This window comes from Drosophila simulans, chromosome 3R, assembly GCF_016746395.2.
Source record: "Drosophila simulans strain w501 chromosome 3R, Prin_Dsim_3.1, whole genome shotgun sequence".
NCBI lineage: Eukaryota > Metazoa > Arthropoda > Insecta > Diptera > Drosophilidae > Drosophila > Drosophila simulans.
In genome coordinates this window covers 26,673,772-26,694,336 of record NC_052523.2, presented here as the reverse complement: position 1 = coordinate 26,694,336, position 20,565 = coordinate 26,673,772, and the positions used below count along the sequence as shown (strand labels likewise).

General features: G+C 44.5%; 4 protein-coding genes and 1 long non-coding RNA gene across 20 annotated transcripts in view; 3 read left to right on the top strand and 2 right to left on the bottom strand.

Moving 5' to 3' along the window:
- The first annotated feature begins 5,745 nt into the window (after positions 1 to 5,745).
- Positions 5,746 to 8,922, top strand: LOC6730250 (sodium-independent sulfate anion transporter). Its single transcript, XM_002105497.4, has 4 exons — positions 5,746 to 7,111; positions 7,477 to 7,779; positions 7,848 to 7,993; positions 8,177 to 8,922. The coding sequence occupies exons 1-4, from the start codon at positions 5,980 to 5,982 to the stop codon at positions 8,510 to 8,512; spliced, it is 1,917 nt and encodes a 638-aa protein (XP_002105533.1). The 5' UTR covers positions 5,746 to 5,979; the 3' UTR covers positions 8,513 to 8,922.
- Positions 8,923 to 9,402: 480 nt separating this feature from the next.
- On the top strand, positions 9,403 to 10,940 carry LOC6730249 (26S proteasome regulatory subunit 8). Its single transcript, XM_002105496.3, has 2 exons — positions 9,403 to 9,750; positions 9,806 to 10,940. Exons 1-2 carry the CDS (start codon positions 9,600 to 9,602, stop codon positions 10,855 to 10,857), a joined length of 1,203 nt encoding a protein of 400 aa, XP_002105532.1. The 5' UTR covers positions 9,403 to 9,599; the 3' UTR covers positions 10,858 to 10,940.
- Positions 10,922 to 13,736, bottom strand: LOC6730248 (sodium-independent sulfate anion transporter). Its single transcript, XM_016177863.3, has 3 exons — positions 13,119 to 13,736; positions 11,704 to 12,793; positions 10,922 to 11,645 (listed from the first exon to the last, which is right to left on the bottom strand). The coding sequence occupies exons 1-3, from the start codon at positions 13,482 to 13,484 to the stop codon at positions 11,071 to 11,073; spliced, it is 2,031 nt and encodes a 676-aa protein (XP_016037014.1). The 5' UTR covers positions 13,485 to 13,736; the 3' UTR covers positions 10,922 to 11,070.
- Positions 13,737 to 13,838: 102 nt separating this feature from the next.
- On the top strand, positions 13,839 to 14,626 carry LOC27207444. Its single transcript, XR_001600429.3, has 2 exons — positions 13,839 to 13,965; positions 14,036 to 14,626. It is a non-coding gene; the product is annotated as an uncharacterized LOC27207444 (long non-coding RNA).
- Positions 14,242 to 20,565, bottom strand: part of LOC6730247 (tropomodulin) — a 46,095-nt gene continuing 39,771 nt past the window's right edge. For 8 of the 16 annotated variants that reach the window (XM_016177853.3, XM_016177849.3, XM_016177856.3 and 5 more), the window contains 7 exons: positions 20,314 to 20,565; positions 20,092 to 20,239; positions 18,648 to 18,933; positions 17,238 to 17,749; positions 16,347 to 16,567; positions 15,603 to 15,982; positions 14,242 to 15,036 (listed from right to left, as the gene is read on the bottom strand). In XM_016177853.3, the coding sequence (XP_016037003.1) occupies positions 17,734 to 17,749; positions 18,648 to 18,933; positions 20,092 to 20,239; positions 20,314 to 20,565 (702 nt within the window). In that variant the 3' untranslated portion in view covers positions 14,242 to 15,036; positions 15,603 to 15,982; positions 16,347 to 16,567; positions 17,238 to 17,733. Of the gene's footprint in view, positions 15,037 to 15,602; positions 15,983 to 16,346; positions 16,568 to 17,237; positions 17,750 to 18,647; positions 18,934 to 18,962; positions 19,930 to 20,091; positions 20,240 to 20,313 lie in introns of those variants that run through there. The other 8 variants (XM_044923254.1, XM_039295039.2, XM_016177860.3 and 5 more) reach the window with 5 other exon arrangements.

The following is a 20,565-nucleotide window of genomic DNA, read 5'->3' as shown; positions in this document are numbered from 1 at the left end:
CTGTGGAAAGTTTGGGGTACCATAAAGGCACCTTTGGGCACTCAAGTGCTTGTTAATTTATGGCACTCATCGAATGGAAACCTCTTAATTGAGTAGCCCGTCCAAGCCGTAAATCATCGTAGACGGCAACAATTTGCAGGGCGATTGCAGCCGCTTTGCATTGTACCTGCCCAACAATTAAAGCACCAGACAGATGTCTTGCAGCGCTGTTTTTTAACAAATATTGTTACGGAAACGAGTGCAGCGGCGATAAGATAGTGCATCCCATCTCCGAGCAGTTCGTCGTGACAATAACCGGAGAATCCCGCCTGGCCAGGTGGTTCATGCATAAATCATGGTCCATTAATCAGCCATCAGATATGTCAGACCCCATCCTACGGTCCCTCGATGTCGGTAAATTAGCATTGCTAAATGCCGGACGGATGACTGAAGAATGCGGTCCCAGTTCCAGCAGTGACGAGATCGGATGGAATTGGACTGGATTCACAAACCCAATATTTGGGCCAGCCCAATGGCGCATATTTGCGAGGTCTCTGCCTAGGCCAAGTGCGATAAACCCCGCGCTGTTTGCGCGCCAGAAAACCAAACAGAAGTTGTGCTCCGGTCTTTGGCGTGACACTTGCTGCCTTTTTATCGCTAGCGGAATAAAAACAAAAACAGCGTAAAGCCCGAGCTAATCCCACAAATCTCCGTACTCGGGCACCTGTTGGATTTGAATTGAATAGAGTGGCATAAAAATGCAAATCAAGCCCTAGCGAACATCGAAGGGGTATCTCGTTCCCATTTGAATTACCAGACCCCAGCACCGCCGAGTCACGTGAAGCAGCCGCATTGCGCATACGCCATGTTAGCCCTGTTTGCTTTGCTTTGGCGTGCATTGAACCGACTTCCGTGAGGTGCTTACACCTATGCCACCCATTAATGGTCCATCACATCACTTCACATTTAACAGTGCCGTCGGCTAATTTGTTTTATCATTATTTCCATCACAGCATTCCAATTGCAGTGTCAATTGTTTGGGCCCGACAACTGTTGACTCTGGCTGTTTGTTGTTTCCGCTTTTGTTTCTCTGCTTGAATTTTTGTTTATCACTCCGAAATTGATTTGTTAATTTGCCCGCCTTGTTGGCAAGACATTAGCACGACACTTTGGGCCCATAAATTGATTGGCCCACCGGTTAGCACCTGTCAATTATCTAAAATATAATAATGGCCATAATCTGCTTTTAACGCTCCCGTGCACCCGAGTGATTATTTGCCGCCCGCGGGGAAATGATATCTGCGAAATATTCCGATGATTTGCGTTTTGTCTGGCAGAACGAATCATTTTGAACAAAGCCGAAAACTAGTCACACGACCTGGCCAATCGAAATGACCGCTTTGATGATTTGAATATGCTTTACATTTAAACAGAAGATGTTGGGGTAACTCTATCCATTAATTTCAAAATTCTCAGAAATCAGTTTTTATGGGAATTCGTGGGTAGTTATGAAATAAGCATATAGATTTTTTAGTACGTACTTATATAAACGTTGCAGGTTTTATGACTTCAGTTCATAGGGCACAATGATTTTATGTACATATATTATATTAGTATATATTAGTTCTCCATGCCTTTGACTCGAATGCTGTGATGTGCAATAGCCCACAGTCAAATGGTTAATACTGTTGGTTTACTGACATTGTTGGAATTTCGACCATTCCCAATTTGATTACTAATTCAGCAGCTTTCCCCAGGGCATTTGAGTACCCCTGATGAGTGTGTGTTATGGATAAAAATATACGACTGCCAGATGCTTGCGTTTTTTGTAGGTATATGGTATATATCTACATTTGTTTTCTTCTGGCTCGGTCATGTGACCAAATTAATTCAGTTTCGATGCCGCTGCCAGTAATGCCGTGATAAAAAACAGGCTGCGTCTTTTCTTCCCACTCCCCCAGCTATCTCACCGCATCAAAGCGGTTCTGAGATCACGTGAGCAGATGGAAGCGACTCGTTGTGACGGGGATTCCTGGTGGCGAGGATTATCTCCGATCTTTGGCCGCCAATGAACCGGGTCCATGACACGCTTTTCGCCAGCTTCCGTCGGCTGAAACTCTTCAGAAGCTGCACATGCTGACCTCAGACTGCATCGTAAATCCGGGCTGGTCATGAATTTGGATACCCGATCGGCGGGTTTGAGTCACGTGAAGCCTTACATCGGGTACTTTACACGCCTCAGTGCAGTGCGTTGCACGGGGGGAGGGGCGGCGTTTCAAGGGGTTCAGGGGGCGGGGCAGGTGGTGGGCGGGCGGCCGATCGCCTTGCGTAATGTTTGGGGATCTTATACAATTAACTGAATGCACAATTAACAGTTTTATTTGAGCGGCAATTGTCATTCATTGCAATTGTTTGAGCTTAACTTTAACTTTGTTTACCCGCCTGTCAATGCAGTTTCAGATACAAAGATAGCGATGCACAGAGAAAAACACTCTATAAACATGTTGTATTTATTTAAGGCATTTCTATTTAAATGAAGTTTAATAAGCTCATGGTTCTTATGGCGACTTGTTTATTGGACCCGTCACCAAAGCCTTACATTGTAGCGTTGGTATTTAAATGCATTAAATGTTCATAGTTCTTTTTTTTTTCGGTGTACGAATACAGTTACTCTACGTGTTGTCCATGTCTGATTGTGGGACACAGGCAGTGCATACAAATGGACAAGCCTTTCTGGCATGTGACCCCAAGGAGAGATGATTTCCCCTTATCAAAATACCCGCACACCTTGAGATTTCATTGGCCAGATAACTGCCGAAATCTGGCCATGCTCAAGGGCCACCAAAACACATATATATATATATATATATTTAAATAATCTCACCAAAGTAGGCCGCCCACGCGCACAGAAGATTTATGCGGTCCAAAGACTCAAGAAGAGGCCCCAAGCTTCCAAATCTAGTGGCTTTTGAAATGATAGAAGAGAAAACAAGGGGTAGACAGCTCAACGATAAACACACAATTATCCGCACGCCAGCTGAATTAAAAGCAAATTAAATATACTCAAAATTATAATTGAATTGCTGGCGGGGTACAGCTATGTACATTTAATTGTTGTCTAATGTGTGTGCCCACCATTCCCCCTTGGGGGTTCACGCTGCGTATGAGTAATGCAAATTACCCGCCCAAGTGTTACATATCCAACTGCGACACATAATCGCCATCCAATCTCCTAAACAAGTCAGCGACCTATAAATATTCATACGAATGCCGCGAAAGTATCCCAGCAATGTCGATCGGCCAGAGATCAATTGTTACGCGGATCGATATACAATTGTGGTCAACTAGCTGCGCCATCAAGTCTGGTCACTTTCTTTGTTGCTTTAACTAAACTAATATATTATCATTAAGTTCTCAACCTGACAGATAATGTAGACCTTTCAGTCATTTATTACAAATCATCTATCCCTAATAGCCCATTTTTGAATTAATTAATTAATAACTAAAGCCAAACAGATTGTTAGCTCATTTTTAATGATATCCAAATCATCTTGGCAATGACGAAGCAAACCATTATGTAAAAGATATCAAATTTTGAATACTTGGGAACGGTTTTCTTCCCAAATAAAAAAGGCATATATATGCGGTACTATTATTTTTCCCTGCATCGTATAAAGGGTATTAAAAGGAGAACTGAATCTGTCACATGTCGCAGTGAAAAAAGAGAAGGTAAAGAAGGTTTTCCCCGTGGAAATCCCAGGAGAAGGGCATTCAATCTTCGACCTTCACGTCCAAGATATTTGATTTTTATCAATCCACTTTGATCGTAACCCATTCGTATTTGATTCTGCGCCATCGATCACTCGCTAGACGCGTGTTTGCCATTTGGGGAGAAGACTGTGCTTGGAAGTGACTGAGGTGTGGTGATTAATAGCCAGCCAGGCCTAAAGTCTCAATTTTGGAGGGCTTCCAGACTGACCCAGACCCAGAGCCACACAAAAAGCAGGTGGCATGCAGCCAGTGCGTGTCGTCAAGGAAAAGCCCGAGAAAAAATCCCCACCTTTGGAATCCCCAAGTTTCGGATTCTGCAGAAAAACTCTATGCATGCAAATGTGGTCCAAACCAGAAGAGCCAGGCTGATGAAACCAGTCCCCGGACACAAGGTTCTTTCAACTATCCGCATTAAAATTGCATATGTAATTACCAGATGATTTACTCGATCACAGCTGATGGACTGATTGACGGGCTAACCGGTTCGATGCGATGCCAAAAAAGCCAACATCCCAACTACTCGGGCGGAGTGGAGTGCTTGAGTCCCGGCGGATCCGGGCCATTATCTCGGCCGTATACTTGATTTACGGAGCGCACTCTTCCAACTGATTTATATGCGCAGTGTTTCGACGGCTGATTGATTTCCCGTGTCGACAAACGATGGACGTCAGTAGCACGCGATTGTGGGGGCCATAAAGATTTAGGGGCTTATAATTTGGGCCACCTTTGGGGAAATTATAAAGTAGCGTAGAAATTTCAACCGCTATTGTCGCTTCGACCATAACTCATTCACGTCGAACCGAATGTAGCATTACCATTTTGCATTAATATTCATTTGATTTATTTACTTAACTTGCAAATCCCATGGGAAGATGTGAGCAGAGCAAAAACCTTTTAATCGTGGCCTCCATCGGTTAACCAGAAATCCACGGTGTGAAAATCCGATCAATTAGCATGCAATAAAGCACAACTCTTGATTCCTAATGTTGCATTCGATTGCGTTTCCCATGTTCGGTGTCAGCACGTGCGGAAAATTCACAGCAAAAATAGTTGATTTTCCGAAACTGAAGGTAAGGTGACTGACTGAGTAATACCCTCCACTTGTGAATTATGTACTACAACGCAAATTAAAAATATATATATTTCGATTATTAGGAAATAGCATAACGATTTCATTGAGGCTTTGATTTATTATCAAAATATTATTTTCAATATCACCATCCAAGGATTACCTCTAACTATATATACAGCCACTAAAAATATTGACAAGCTGCCCGATTTAACAAGACATAGAAATTCACAAAATCCATGATGCTATCCTAAAGTTACATATTATAAATGGTTAATTGCCTAAGTGATATTGTAGATAATAAGATAACGGAGCAAATTGGGTGTAGATAACTGCAATACTACTGTGTGAAATTTTCCAATTAAATTACGTTTCTTTACGAAATTAATGATTGAAATCACAAGGTAATTAAAAGGTAAGAACGATGCAGATAAAATATTAACATGGATAGATCCCCATAATTGAAAGTGTCCCCACAAAATTGAGAAACACATTATACATTATGAACACCTGAACTCCCAATGGTTGGAGCAACAGTGGTATCTGCCCACTACGTATTGTCTTAACCGTCCAAACTGGGCCTGTCCCATGGGACATGGAACATGCTCCCACTCGGTGGCCAACCGATGGGCTGCGTCATTTCCATTTCTTCGGGCTGCGGCACGACGTGCCCGCGAAGATGAAAAGCCCAGATCCGAGGTGGTGATCACTGGAGACGGAGAGCCGGTTTCGATCGAGAGCGGAGATGGAGATAGAGATGGAGAATTGGCCGCGGAGATTAGTGGGGTCTCGCGAAGATTTCTCGGGTCCCGAGGGGAGAGAGGTGCAGATAGCATAACGAAAGCCGGCGGATAGTCTCGAATGCGCTGCCAGCGATTCGCGAGCGATGCCTATTTACTATATAATCGGGTCCCAGCAGGCGGGCGGTTGTTAGTGCTGCTCTTTCCGCGGCTCCAAATCATTCCCGCAGTGGATGGCCCCGCGATCGGTTCGTTTCGCTTCGGTCTTTGGTATCAGATCAGATCAGGGTATCGGTTTCCCGGAGAGTGTTCGCTGCTCGAGTGAGAGTGCCATGAAGCCCTAGAAAACAAGGAAGCTAAGTCCCACGAGAAAGCACAAATCCCACAAGTTCAATATACAGTGTAAAAAATCCACGCAAAATGAGCCAAAGAGCTGACAGCGGCCACACGAACAGTGGCTTCAATGGCGGATCCGAGGTGTCCTTGGACATACCCACCAACACGCTGTACCACACCTCGCGCGACTGCATTGTGCAGGAGGAGCAGGGTCCCGATGAGAGCTGCCTGGAGGGAACTCAGAGCTGTTGCTCAAACCTCTGGTCCAACATCTTTCGGAAGAAAACGCTGTACAAGCGATTCCCGATCCTGGTGTGGCTGCCCCAGTACAAAAAGGATTATATCTTCGGTGACATAGTGGCGGGCATTTCGGTGGCCCTGACGGTGATTCCCCAGGCCCTGGCCTATGCCGGAATAGCAGGACTGGATCTGCAGTACGGCCTGTACGCCTGCTTCCTGGGCTGCTTCATATACATATTTATTGGGTCCAGTAAGGATGTGCCCATTGGACCTACGGCCATATCAGCGCTGCTGTCCTTTCAAATCGCTGGTGGCAGTTGGCAGATGGCCACCTTGCTGACCTTCCTCACAGGTCTCATTGAGATCCTGATGGGTGTTTTCCGGCTGGGATTTCTCATCGATTTCGTTTCTGGTCCCGTGGGAGCGGGATTCACAAGTGCCGTGTCCTTGATCATCTTCAGCTCCCAGATGAAGGACTTCTTGGGCATCAAAACCAGCGGCAACACCTTCCTGCAAGTGTGGATTAGCATTGTGAACGATATACACAACATCAGCTGGCCGGACTTCATCTTGGGAATCGTCTGCATTACGCTGCTCCTGAGCCTGAGAGCCCTGGCCAGTTGTACCTTGGGTCCCAAGGAGGGAAAGACCACCGCCCAAAAGCTGTTGACTGGCATATTCTGGACCATCGGAACTGCCCGCAATGCCCTGCTGGTCTGTGGAACTGCTGGCCTGGGTTACTGGTTGTTTGTCAACGGCAAGGAGAATCTCGTGAAGACAGTTGGCTTTGTGCCCAAGGGGTTGCCCTCCTTCCAGCCACCACCCTTTCACATGGATGCCGTTGTCAACGAAACCACAGGAGATGTGCTTCAGGAGGCCCAGAGCTTCTGGGACATGGTCAGCACCCTGGGATCTGGTCTCATTGTGGTTCCATTGATTGCTCTTCTGGAAACTATGGCCGTTGTTCAGGCTTTTGGTGAGTTATCCGCTTTTTTGATATGCTCATTTTCGTGAGTTTGATCTCGTTCTTCCCCAAAAAGTTGACGAATCTTCAAAATTCGAGTAGGAAATGAATCATCAGTAATTGGTTTTTATTTAAAGCTAATTTTAAATCGGATTGACGAAAGCAACGAGTTTGTGTTTATAACCCTTAGAGCCTGTTGTCCAAAATTAGTGTCAACTTTTGAATGGCATGTGCAAATGTGATTTAAACGATTTCCTAATTGATTTTAAAATGGGTCATTCCGTTAGTAGCTTCATTCCTTATTCCACATTGTTTTGCTTTCGTATTCATTCGACTGGATATGTAATATATTCCCCCGCTTGGTTCTTTCCCTTTAGCTGATGGCAAACCCACGGATGCCACGCAGGAGCTGATAGCCTCTGGAGTGTGCAACGTGGCCAACTCCTTTGTCCAGGGTCTTCGGAGCAATGGAGGCATCGCCAGAGGAGCCATCCTGAATGCCAGTGGAGTGAGGACCCAGCTGTCCAATCTCTACACCAGCGTGATAGTGATAATCGCCCTGTTGTACCTCACGCCCTGCTTTTACTACATTCCTAAGGCGGCTCTGGCCTCCATTATCATTGCGGCGGTTATTTTCATGGTCCAGTACCGAGTGATCAAGCCCATGTGGCACAGTAAAAGTGAGTTGAAAATTAATTAACAAAATTCACATTTTTTTTACCTTACAATTGTATTCCTCCTGCCACAGAAACCGATCTCATTCCCGGCCTGGGCGCCTTTTTCGCCTGTCTGGTTCTGCCCCTGCAACTGGGCATCCTCGTCGGCATCGGCATCAATGTGGTCTTTATCCTCTACCAGGCAGCCCGACCAAAGCTGAGCATCGAAACGCTAGCGGTGAGTCATTCCATCCGAAGTATCTCTAGAATAGCTTCAGTGGCTAAAAGTATGCTACAGAATCTTACGATTCTGACGGCATTTTCTTCTTGTGTTCATCATACTGCAGGAATTACTATACTGCTGGTTGCTATGGCATAGATGTTTCCTATGATATTAATATGCCTCCCTCTTTTTTTATAGACAACTACTGGTCTGAAATACCTGATGCTCACCCCCGATCGCTGCCTGATCTTCCCCTCGATGGAGTTTGTGCGCAAGGTGATCAACAAGCAGGGTCAGAAGTCCACACTGCCGGTGGTCATCGATTGCACCCACATCTATGGAGCGGACTTCACGGCCGCCAAGGTGATATCCACCATGGTGATGGACTTCAAGCTGCGGGAGCAGCCCCTGTTCTTCTACAACCTGCAGCCGCGAGTGGCGCAGGTCTTCGAGGGACTTAACAAGGATCTGGTGGTCATATACGATATCAGCACCCTGCACGCCAAGCTGGCGGAGAAGTCGCCCCCGATCTGAGGGATCCAAAGAAGTCCGAGGGGGAACAACGCTGCAACCTCGTCATGCGATAGTCTTAGCCTAAGTCTAGTTCGTAGCTTAGTCTCTGTCCTAGACCTAGTACTAGCTTAGTCTTGCCGCCGAGGCCAGCGACTAAATCTAGATGTGGGCTGCCCACGCTCATCGCCTTAGTTGAAGGTACCATTACCATTCCACGGCTAGCCCAGCTCACCTTAATTAGCATTTAAGATGTGGCAATCTTCGCAGATTTCTGCACAATATTATTTATTTGGCCTCTAGCGAAACGCTGTGAATTCCAGAGTCAGGGCTCCTCCCACCCGCGATTTTGCCGCTGAACATAGTATTATTTTCGGGTAGCGAACGAAGAGTTTTAGCATAAGTACTTAAATAAATCAAGTAAATATAAAATAGTTAAGTGGCGTTAAGAGTTTTACTTGATTGGCCAAGAAAGTGGAAATAAAACCCTCTCATGATGTATTCGTTGTTACCAACTTTTATAGTTTATAGCTTTATAATGAACGATTATTTAAGATTTATTGCTAGAAATTGAGGTACGCGCTATTTTTTAAGTCGTTGATTGATAGGTACTGATGGATTTGATATCTGAACATCATAATTTCTGTGTGTTTTATAATCTTAAAACATGCTGTGATTTTGTTTTGGTGCTTCGTGTGGGCAGTACATTTTTTGGTTCGAAAGTGTCAGTAACAAAGAAATCGCGTTCAATATAAGATTGATTGAATATGGCACCTTTGGCACCTATAATAAAATAATATTTTAAAAACGTGTGGCTAAATTAGTTGCAATAATAGCGCTTATATTAAAATTTTTAGTCTGTTCAAGAACCCTTAACTTTAAGTGTGAAAACGAGTTTCCATCCCTAACTTGTCAAATATTTCCCAGCACTGTGTAAAAACTGTTGTCTCATCAGCCGCGTCAGTTCGTTCAAAAAATAAGCAAAATTATATCAAAGTCTCGGGTATTTGTTGAGCGCGAAGGAAAGGAATAACAATTGGCAGTTCAACAGGATAAATTACTGGCTAGCCTTTATTGATGTGATTCTTCCTGAAGAAATATAATTTTACACATGAACAACGACTTTGGAGCGCCCTCTGAGGGCTCAGATGGCTTTCATTCTTATTTTACTCAGAAAATATCAGAGCTGCAGTTCACTGTGAACGAGCGCCAAAAGAACTTGCTCCGTTTGCAGGCTCAGAGAAATGAACTCAACCTCAAGGGTAAGGTCCTCAAAATGAATATATCCTTTTTAAGATCCTTCTGCCTTATCCACAGTTCGCTTGCTGCGCGAGGAGCTGCAGTTGCTCCAGGAGCAGGGGAGCTATATTGCGGAGGTTGTGAAGCCCATGGATAAGAATAAGGTCCTGGTGAAGGTTCATCCTGAGGGCAAGTACGTGGTGGATGTGGACAAGACCATCAATATTAAGGATGTGACTCCCAGCAGCAGAGTGGCACTGCGAAACGAGAGCTACACGCTGCACAAAATCCTGCCCAATAAGGTGGACCCATTAGTATCTCTTATGTTGGTGGAAAAGGTGCCAGACTCCACCTACGAAATGGTGGGTGGCTTGGACAAGCAGATCCAGGAGATCAAGGAGGTGATTGAGCTGCCTGTAAAGCATCCGGAATTATTTGACGCCTTGGGCATTGCCCAGCCAAAGGGAGTGCTCCTGTATGGACCGCCTGGAACTGGGAAAACCCTCTTAGCCCGAGCTGTAGCCCATCACACGGAGTGCACTTTCATACGGGTTTCGGGGTCGGAACTGGTGCAGAAATTCATCGGCGAGGGTTCGAGAATGGTGAGGGAGCTTTTTGTGATGGCCAGAGAACACGCTCCATCCATAATCTTCATGGACGAGATCGACTCGATTGGTTCCGCTCGACTGGAAACCGGAACGGGGGATTCGGAGGTCCAACGAACCATGCTGGAGCTTCTGAACCAACTGGACGGCTTCGAGGCCACTAAAAACATCAAGGTGATCATGGCCACCAATCGCATCGATGTCTTGGATCAGGCACTACTGCGTCCTGGTCGCATTGACCGCAAGATTGAGTTTCCGCCACCAAACGAGGAGGCCAGATTGGATATCCTGAAGATACATTCTCGCAAGATGAACCTCACCAGAGGCATCGATCTTCGCAAGATTGCGGAACAAATGCCAGGGGCTTCCGGTGCTGAAGTCAAGGGTGTTTGCACCGAGGCGGGAATGTATGCGTTGAGGGAAAGACGTGTCCATGTCACCCAGGAGGACTTTGAAATGGCCGTGTCCAAGGTAATGATGAAGGACTCTGAGAAGAACATGTCCATCAGAAAGTTCTGGAAATAGCTTCTGGACTATGTAACTAATTTTAAAACATATGAAAGCTCCATTATCAGACTGAATATAATAGTTGATATAAATAATACAAATTTTATAGTATATTCTTGATAGAAAAGTACAGGAGTGTAAGAACAAATCCTTTAGTCAAGGGAAACTACTAGTTTAATCTTCGTAATGGTATAGATATAACTTAGCTAATTTTTTTTGGGCGTTGTAAGACTAACTTCTAGCCAGTGAAAGAGTGCTGGCCATGCTCACGCATTCACTAGTTCCGTTTCCGGACTCGGCGTGGTCGAGGGAGTCCACGGACCTCGAAAGGTCCGGCTCGTCGGGCCGAAGTTCCTGGTTGAGGGCATGGGTGTTGTAGCATAGCACCAGCCTCGTGTTCAGTCCCTCGAAGACACTCACTACACTGGGCTTCAAGTTGAAGAATATGATCTTTTGCTGACGCCGGCGGAAGTCGTCCACAATGGAGGATATTACTTTGGCGGCTGTGAAATCCGCAGCATAGATATAGGTGCAATCGATGACCACTGGCAAAGTGGATTTGCTGCCCAACTTGAGTACCATATTCCGAACAAACTCCACTGAAGGAAAGATCAGACATCTGTCGGGGGTGATCTTCACGAATCTGATACCTTGTTGGGTTTCCAGTTGCTCCAGCGTGACCTTTGGCCTGGCTGCGTAGTACAGGATAAAGAGAAGATTCACACCAATGGCCACCATAATGCCAATTTCCAGGGGCAGTACCAAACAGGTGACGAAGGCCAGGATGCCGGGCACTAGATCGGAACCTGCAACGTTGAGGGTTACATAGGAATATAAATACTAACTAAGGAAGTCTTAACTCACGTTTGCTGCGCCACATGGGCGTTACGACCTGGTACTGAACCTGGAAGATCACTGCCGATATAATAATCGCTGCCAGCACCGCCTTGGGAATGAAGGCGAAATATTCGGTGAGGAAGTTTAGAGCGAGCACTACGATAATACCGATGTACAGGTTGGACATATTCGTGCGACAGCCACTGGCATTATTCACCGCCGATCGGGCCAATCCTCCATTGCATCGGTATCCTGAGAACAAGGAGGTAGCAATGTTGCCGACTCCACAGGCGATCATTTCCTGGGTGATGTCTATCTGTTTTCCCTTGGCGAAGGCCTTGCAAACCGACATGGTTTCCAGTAGAGCCATTAGGGGAACGATTACTAGTCCATATCCCAAGCTCTGTACCATTTCAGGAAAAGTCTGTCCCTCAACAGCAGGGATCCCAGCTGTTTCGTTGCCGGGCTGCGGATCGATGGAAAACGGAGGAAGTGAGGGAGTGGGCATTCCCTTAGGAATATTTCCAGTTAGTCTGAAAGGATTCGTTCCATTGGCATCCAGGTACATGGTAACAACGGTAAACAGAATAACCACTGAGGCATTCCTCGAGGTGGACAAGAACTTGATCACCGTGTTCACAACTCGCTGGAATCCGTTCCTTCTCGATTCGTCCCTTGGACCGATGGTGAACTTTCCGAGACTCCTCATGGCTAGAAGCAGGACAACACATCCAAAGCCCAAACAGGTGTCAGCTACGCGCACGTTTTCTATGTCCCGGAACATGCTAATCCACGTGGCCAAGAAGGATCCACCATCACTCTTGACACCCAGCATCGATCGCATCTGGGACGTCGACACAATCAAGGCAACGGCACTTGTAAATCCCGCGCTCACCGGTCCAGAAACGAACTCCACCAAACATCCAAGCTTGAAGACGGCCATCAGGAGCTCTATAATGCCGGTCAGGAAGGTCAGGAGTACGGATCTCTGCCAGGATCCTTGGGCGAACTGGAAGGTCATGAGTGAGGCCACCGCCGTGCTGCCAATCGTGCTGTCCTTGCAGGTTCCCAAAAGGACATATACGAAGCAGCCCATGAAGGATCCATACAGGCCATACTGTTGAAGAGAAGCAGAGTTACTCCTGGATGGTCAAAGGATCTACAGGATCAGGGGAATCTTAAGTGCGATTTAAACCGCTGAAACTTGCTTCTACTGAGACGCCCTAACGATCAATGATGAAGCCGTCAGCTGCACCTTAACTCGGTGGTTTTCCGTTGGCGTTAAGTTGCTAACAAGCTCGGAAAACATAATGATAACTTGATTAACCAATCAAGAGGGAAACGCGTAAGAAAATGTAAAAATAAAATTCAACAAGAAGCAAGGCAACTTATGGACCTAAACTCCATTTCGAATACCACTTATTGGGTGCATGGATACTAACCTCCGGTGGGAGACCGACCACCCCAGAATAGGCCAATCCCTGGGGGATTACGGTTAGACCCACGGTGAAGCCGGCTATCAAATCGCCGATACAGTCTTGTCGGTTATAGTGAGGCAGCCAGGTGAGAAAGGGCAAACGCTTCAGGAGAGTCTTCTTCCGGAAGATATTCCGGGCATATCGGGAGCAGCAGGACTCGGGGTTTTCCGACTCCTTGGATGCCTCCAACTGCTCCAAACTCTTACTCTTCGAGGTGCGATGGTCGGTGATTAGAATGAAGTCCGTGGAGGAGCTGTCGAACTGCGCCTCCAGGTTCTGATTAACCTCCGCCTGCTTGCGGAAGGTCACCTCGTTCTCCAGCGTGGACATTCTGGGCGAGATCTGTGCGTGCACTGATGGGTTGGACGACACGCCGCCGGAACCTGATGATCCAAGGGGCTGCGTCACGCGCTCTTATCTCCGGAGGCTGTTTGCCCAGATCTCGACGCGTGTCGTGTGTGGAAGCGGGATACAGGTTGTATCTTTCAGTTGGATCCACAGCGGTTCCATAAAGACGACAAATCGGTCTTGACAATGCTCGAGGTCCCCTGCATCCGCCCCTTCTCAGTGTTTATCTTGGAATTGTCGGTCAGCCAACTGGCACAAGTGTCCCCTATTGATAATCGGAATTTTTCCATTAATCTAGCGCGATCTGTGGCGGATCGATAATCAAGTGTGCACTACTTATTCACAGCTTAAATATTGATCTTCACAGTTACCCATCTACACCCATCTGTTTTGGGATTTTGGGAAGCTCTTCGGGTTGAAAGATCGCCTAATAATCGAAAGTGTTGAGATACAGTGCAGCAAGGTGATTTTTTGATGGCTGATATAATCTATTATCTAGTCGCTACTGTATAATCCCTTCCTATCTCATAAAGCTAATAAAGATTGTACGGAGGAAAGGAAGTCTGACTATTTTTAGCCAATATAGCGTATTGCGTATAAAAAGTTCACCATTCGAGCATTTCAACAGCAGCTCTATACTGTAGTTTAAGCAATAAAAAGGAATAATTATTAAAACTAATCTTTATTGTCTATGTAAATGAAGGCCCACCCCAATCAATCACACAAATCGATCGTTAAATATTTTTTGTATTTTTTTTTATTTAATTTTAAAGTTTTTACATGATTTTTAAAAATTGTATTTTAAAAGCATTGCATTATGTCATATAAAGTATGATATCATTACATTATACAATTGTATGTTTTTCATTTGTTTTGTGTGTTTAACCATAAGTTAAATTTATGTTTAAGCATTTCATAATTCAATAGCAGTAAATTGTTTTCAGAGACCATGGCTATATATGTATCATATATATATAGTGTGTAAGTATTATGTATGTTATGTGTATGTGTTTGTATCATGTGTGCATGTGTGGATATAAACACGACTAAAACTAAAAATTGTGAAATATCGCCCCGTCTAGGGGCTACAAATAATCAAGGGACAGAATGGTAGGTAAATAAAATAAAATAAAATAAACGTGTGTATAGCTGCAGCGTAAATGTGAAGATTTGCTTAAGGAAATAACTACTTAGAGCTGCCAGATAGAAAGTTAATCCTGGATCTGCGTGTGTGACAATGAACATTCGCCTAACTCGTAACAAACAAATGATTATGCTTAGGTGGTGATCCAAACACAAACACAACTCGAACCGAAATCATCAATCTGAAGAACGCAACAAACACTGAACAAAACAATATAGAACAATTCTCTGCGTGAGAGCAACAACAAGCATGTGACAACACTATTGATAGGCTATTGATTTCTTTCGGTGTAAAATGTGTAGACTCCAAAGTCCCAGTCGGATGAATCCTACTGCCAGACGCCAACGGTGTAGTTCCTGGTCAGGTGTCCCATGCGACGCTGACGTCCAACTGGAAAATATTCGAAAAATCGGATTAGTAATTTTCCTTTACACAGACTATTTTCTCAAAACGAAGCATGACGCACAACAGTTGCATAGTTATAATACAGTGTCCACAGAAAAAAGTTGCCCTTGTTGGCTTAAGGCTAAGCTAATCACATACATAGTTGCTAATCAGATTTCCTCTTCCGTAAATATTGACCAGTCTATTTAGGGTATATTTTCGTTCCAATCTCGGCTTGAAGCGTTAAAATTTACGCTATTTTGCTGACGGGGTCACCAGGCGATCCAAGGTGCTAACTTATGATGCTTCACTTGATGTGGTGAAATCATATGAATATGTCACTTTAAAAGTGGTATATCTGCTGATACTACACTATCGTTTTCTTAAAATAATATCAAATTAATACTTTCCAAGGCGTAGGGAATAGTTTACAATGATCCCTATTACCAAATTGATTAAAGATCGTAAACCACTTAATATAACAGAAATCAAATTTAACAAAAGTAAACATATTACATAACATACTACCCCATCTAAAATTACATCTATTACCCATAAGATACTTTACGTACTTCATGTCGCACATCATTCTTCGGTGTTAGTTCACAGCTGGTTGGTTGGATTGGTTTTCGGGGAGTAGAGTACAGAGGTCGGTTGGTGGGGGAGTTTTGGACATAGACATAGATCTGTTGTTCTGGTTGCCGTGGTTGCTCATGTTGCTGTTGTTCTGGTTTGCTGGTGGTGTTGTTGGATTGGTTTGATTTTCTTGCTGGGTGTTGCTTGTTAATTGGTAATTATCAAATCAAGAGTCGGACAAAGAAACACGCACACATATAGATGGCTTTCTGCTTGATTGTTGTTCTTGGGTGGTGGCATGTTGTTGTTGGTTGGTTGCTGCTATATATTTCGTATTTGTCTTTTTATTTACGCTGGTTCAGGCGTTTCACACGTACTGGAAACACAGATACAGGATAACGAGAGTGTGTGTGTGCGTGGGCGGGGCGAAAGAGAAGAAACAAATAAATTGGCATTAGTCAAGTGGTGGCAACAAATAGTGATAAAATATAGAGAAGGATTCAACAACGATTTAGTTTTGGGTTAGTTTCGAACTTCAATCAATGTCAAACAGTCAATCAAGTTGCAGGTACAACATTCAAGTTGGCCCAAGTTTTCTGGGCTTTATTTGGGCAGAGGTCCTTAAGACTAACTTTTAACTTTCAATTAGCTGGAAGCTTTCGGGGTTATTAATCGGGATTAGTTGGTATTTCATTTGGCTGCAGATCAAACAACAATTACTTAGACAGAGGGGTACCAACTTTTCGTCTGTTCGAGATATTCTGCATCGTGTTTCTTATTTTTGTAGTTTTTCATGGCTCTTCTTGTCGGTGGTGCTGCTTTATTTTCTGCTGTTAGTTGGCGGTTCTTACTGAATCATAAAAGTGTCTCAAATCTAGGTTTGTTATGGGTTTCTGCTACTATCGCTTTACTTTGACTCGGATCTGGGGACTCACTTAGATCATACATCGCAGTTTAATTCCTATACGAAGAGAACTTCATTAGAGCCGCCGATTTAGCCCACTACAAAAGTTGTCTGAAGTGTGGAGAGTGTGCTGATTCGATTACACATAACATGCAAATGGATTGGCTAGGGGATGACATGCAAGACATGCAGAGGATGGTTAAACTTATACAATTAACAAATAATTTACACAATGAGGCAATAACATAAACGGATGCTGGATGCTAGTGTTTATGACTGATCGATTAGGGGTATTTCGCAATCAAAAGAAAAAGTTTAGCTTCGAAGAACCGAAGCTATAAATACCCTTGCAGATACAATGTAACTCATAGTTTTTTTTTTTAATTTTAAAATCATAATTGCGTGTGTTGGAAGATCTAACAGGATATAAAAGTTTTGAGATATTTTTCTAAGATTTAGAAACTTTTCAGATACACGGACATGACTTTATTAGTACCTACTTCTGGAGCTCACTGATTATTTTCTGCAAGAGTATAAAAAGATCTTTGTTTAGCCAAGTGCACTGTGGTGTCCCACTCTAATCGAAAAACTGCGAAAGCTAGTTATAGACCATATATATCGAGGCGATATATATAGCAGAATGCTGGTTGCTAGTTGGGGCTTGGTTATTTGGCAATTCTTGCGAGTTAGCAGAAGTCGTGGGAGGACAATCCGTGTTCATAGATACCTGTGTTAAGCGTTAGAGAAAATTATACACGTGACGCCTAAACGGTTTCTGCTGGGTTTTAGAGGCCTCGACCTAAAACATGACTCGTGGCACATGGGTATTAGGCTATATCCATGGATCACGAGTCTGCTCGATCTGCGATCTTTATCGATATATGTGGTATATGTTTTTAGTTTGATATTTCACTTCGTTTCTTTGGTTTCAGTGTGCTTTGCTTAGTTAAAGTCTCTAGAGTATATAGATATAGATTTTTTGGCAAGCTCGTGGGCTGCTTTATCTTTAGCTTAAACTTGTGCTCCTGCTTCCTTCTTCTTGTTATATATATATTATATTATACACGTTCTTTCGTTGTTATGTGCTTGTTTTTCTTCGGTTCTTTGGGTTTAGATTACAAAACGCTTTAAAAATGGTTTAGCTGCTTGATTTCTGGTCTGCTTATTGAATTCTTGTCGACTTTCTATGCAGATTATTGAAAAATCTGAACTGCAGTCGCAACTCAAGATCTTTTCTTACTGAAAACGAGAAACAGAAAAAGGGAGAGAGAACAGAACACATAAGCAAAAGGTGATATAGACGAGTCACAAAAGGGAAGAGAAGTAATAATAATGTTTCTGGACTGTCTCGAGAACTGAATTCTGAATCGTCTTTGGCTGATATCTCTGGGTTCGTCTGTTTTTGGGATATAGAAAGATACATAGATACAAAACAGACAGTGTTGCGATGAGAGTGTGTATGTGGGTGTTCGCGGGTGTGGGTTAATAGCACGCATCTGATCTGAATGAGAGAGGATCGTGGCGGGATTATTTACACGGATCGACTGCAAATGGATAAAGCGGCTGACACCGACGACATGGAAACAGATATAAACAAGTGGGCTGTGCTGGAATCAGTTTCCGGTTTCTGCACAGTACAAAAGTATCACCAAAATGTACCATCGATGGGGTATTTTCCTAAACAAAATAGCTCACATTGTGCTTTACGTTTACATAATTTTACATGTACGCTGAAGCTAAGACTGATAATAAAGAAAATAAATTTAAGAATACTTTCGATATAGTTCATAAGCTATTTTGTTAAGGAATGATACCGATGGCTATTCGCTGGGATTTTTATAGCGTGGTTTTCAGTTTGGGGTATATACAAATTCTTGGTCAGCAAGATCGATGGACTGCATCCAGAGTCCAGGGTGTTTGAGTGTACTTTTCGGGCAACGACAACGACAACATCGAGGGTTACATAACCAATGAGTCAGAAAAGGGAAAGGCGCAAGTGGATCGAATGACTGTCTGTACATGGCTCGAACTTGTGGTAGCTGTGGATTCAGTGGATTTCTGTGGTTTTCAGTCGTGTTCTGTGGCATTCAGTGGCTCCGACGGTGCGGCTGCAGTGGCTGCTCGACTTCTCACTCACGTGTGCGCTTGATAGACACCCTCATCGTCGTAGTTCGGTGTCACGGAGCGACTGCCCGGCACCACCATGTTGTCGGGATCGACCTCCGGATCGAAGGCATCGCCGCCACCCCGGATAACCATGTTATCCGGGTCCTCTTCCACTTCATAATCCGCTGGAGGCTGCGGTGATGGCGACGGAGAAGGCGTGGCCGATCGGTTATAGGCGACCAGATCCCGCTCAATCTCCATGTTGCCCGGCAGGATCAACTTGGGTAGATTGGGCTTTAGTTTCTGAACGCGGAAGACTGTCGAAGTGTCGATTTTGGGTGTTTCGAGTTTAAGAGGAGCGTTGCAAATTTACAACAGACAAATGGATAATTGGTTAATGTTCTTCTTGGCGGAAGTCAGTTTTACAATCTATGGTAATTACAAGAGTTTGGAGACGAGAAAGAGAAACAAGGGTTGGCACGGAATATTACATAGGTGGATCGATCTCAACCTTTCGAGATCCCGGCTCTATTCTATAGGGGTAACACATGGGTTAGCATCGGGTGGATATGGAAGAATGATATACGTACTGAACCCTCTTACAATAAAATATGTATGTATATCAAAATAATAGCTCTAAATAGAAGAGGTTTTATAGTATGGTAAGCCTTTAAATGAGAAACAAATATTCTTCAGTGCTATTACTTTACCATCTTCATCAGATTTAAAAATATCTTACGAGGTGCCCCTAACCCAGAACGATAACGACAGGTGAAACGAACGATAACTTGATAACGAAACGTGAACGATAACGCAACGAAGGCTGGTGATACGATGTGAGAATGTGAGACGAAGGGGTTAAGACTGGAGATCTGGAGTGACGATGAGGCTAATGAAGGCCAAGAACGGATTACCTGGTTACCAGACACAATAGAAAAATAGATAAAAAGATAGACTGAAGTGGGGCTGGGAAGACGCAACAACAGAACGTAGAGCTCGGTTACCAAGTGGGGTCGCTCATCAAATCTTCTTCTCGGCTCCACTTCCGGATGTGGAAGCAGATGCCTCCGCCTGTAGATTGCGCACTAGACGCCCTGGAGGTGGCAAGTTATGGGTTACAGTATCTGAAGGATCGGTCCAGGTGCGCGCCTTGATGAACTGCTCGAAGGCAGCCAGGCTCTTCAACCTAGTGGGTGAAATATCCTTGGCCGCCTTTGAGTCTGAATGGTCGTGATGGAGTGACGATTGATTGCTGGATGATGGCAAAGCGATGTTGGTGATTCCGCTGGCTAACATACCTTGTTGCAATTCACCTAAACGCGCGAGTGAGGCAACTCAGTCAATAAGAAATATACCTAATCCTATCGAAGGGAGCAGTAGTGGAACTATACGCGAAACCAACGCTGATCGCCTGCAGATCGCCGGGAGTGAAAGTAACCGCCCGGGTCATCTGTCAATCCCTAGGGTCAACTTACTTCTGTCGATGTTGCGCTGCAGGTGAGCGGCCACTCGGTGGCGGGCGTCGTTGAACTCCAGGTGCAAGCCAAGGCGCAACAGCGACGAGTTCTTCTCCACCAGGTCGGTGATTTCCATCTCGATCTTGTTGCCCAACACCGCAGACCGCTGGAAAAGATAGATCAAAAAGTAAGATCATGTTGCAACTACTTTACTTTAGTTGAATTGAAGGACCCACTCACCTGATTGGAGGCCCTGAATTCCTCGATGGTGTGGCACTTGAGCAGGGCTTGCACCAACTTAACAATCACGGGCGGACTGATGAAGTTGGTCTCGACATTTAATACTCTCAGGGTTTTGCTCTTCTCTATGGCCGCAGCTAACAGGAGCGCTGTCTTGTCGGTGAGGCCCACATTTGTCAGCGAGAGGACTTCCAGATGTTCGTTCTGAGGCAGTGCGGCAAACAGTTGCTCGAGCTTCTCGTCCGAGATGTT

Excerpts from the sequence above, each read along its gene's own strand:
- LOC6730248 (XM_016177863.3), bottom strand. The coding sequence starts at position 13,484 with ATGTCCACGCTGGAGAACGAGGTGACCTTCCGCAAGCAGGCGGAGGTT. Across the intron at positions 12,794-13,118 it reads TGGTCGGTCTCCCACCGGAG|TATGGCCTGTATGGATCCTT; the intron begins GTTAGTATCCAT and ends TCTCTTCAACAG. Across the intron at positions 11,646-11,703 it reads GCCCATGTGGCGCAGCAAAC|GTTCCGATCTAGTGCCCGGC; the intron begins GTGAGTTAAGAC and ends TCAACGTTGCAG.
- LOC6730249 (XM_002105496.3), top strand. The coding sequence starts at position 9,600 with ATGAACAACGACTTTGGAGCGCCCTCTGAGGGCTCAGATGGCTTTCAT. Across the intron at positions 9,751-9,805 it reads AAATGAACTCAACCTCAAGG|TTCGCTTGCTGCGCGAGGAG; the intron begins GTAAGGTCCTCA and ends CCTTATCCACAG.
- LOC6730250 (XM_002105497.4), top strand. The coding sequence starts at position 5,980 with ATGAGCCAAAGAGCTGACAGCGGCCACACGAACAGTGGCTTCAATGGC. Across the intron at positions 7,112-7,476 it reads GGCCGTTGTTCAGGCTTTTG|CTGATGGCAAACCCACGGAT; the intron begins GTGAGTTATCCG and ends CTTTCCCTTTAG. Across the intron at positions 7,994-8,176 it reads TGAGCATCGAAACGCTAGCG|ACAACTACTGGTCTGAAATA; the intron begins GTGAGTCATTCC and ends CTTTTTTTATAG.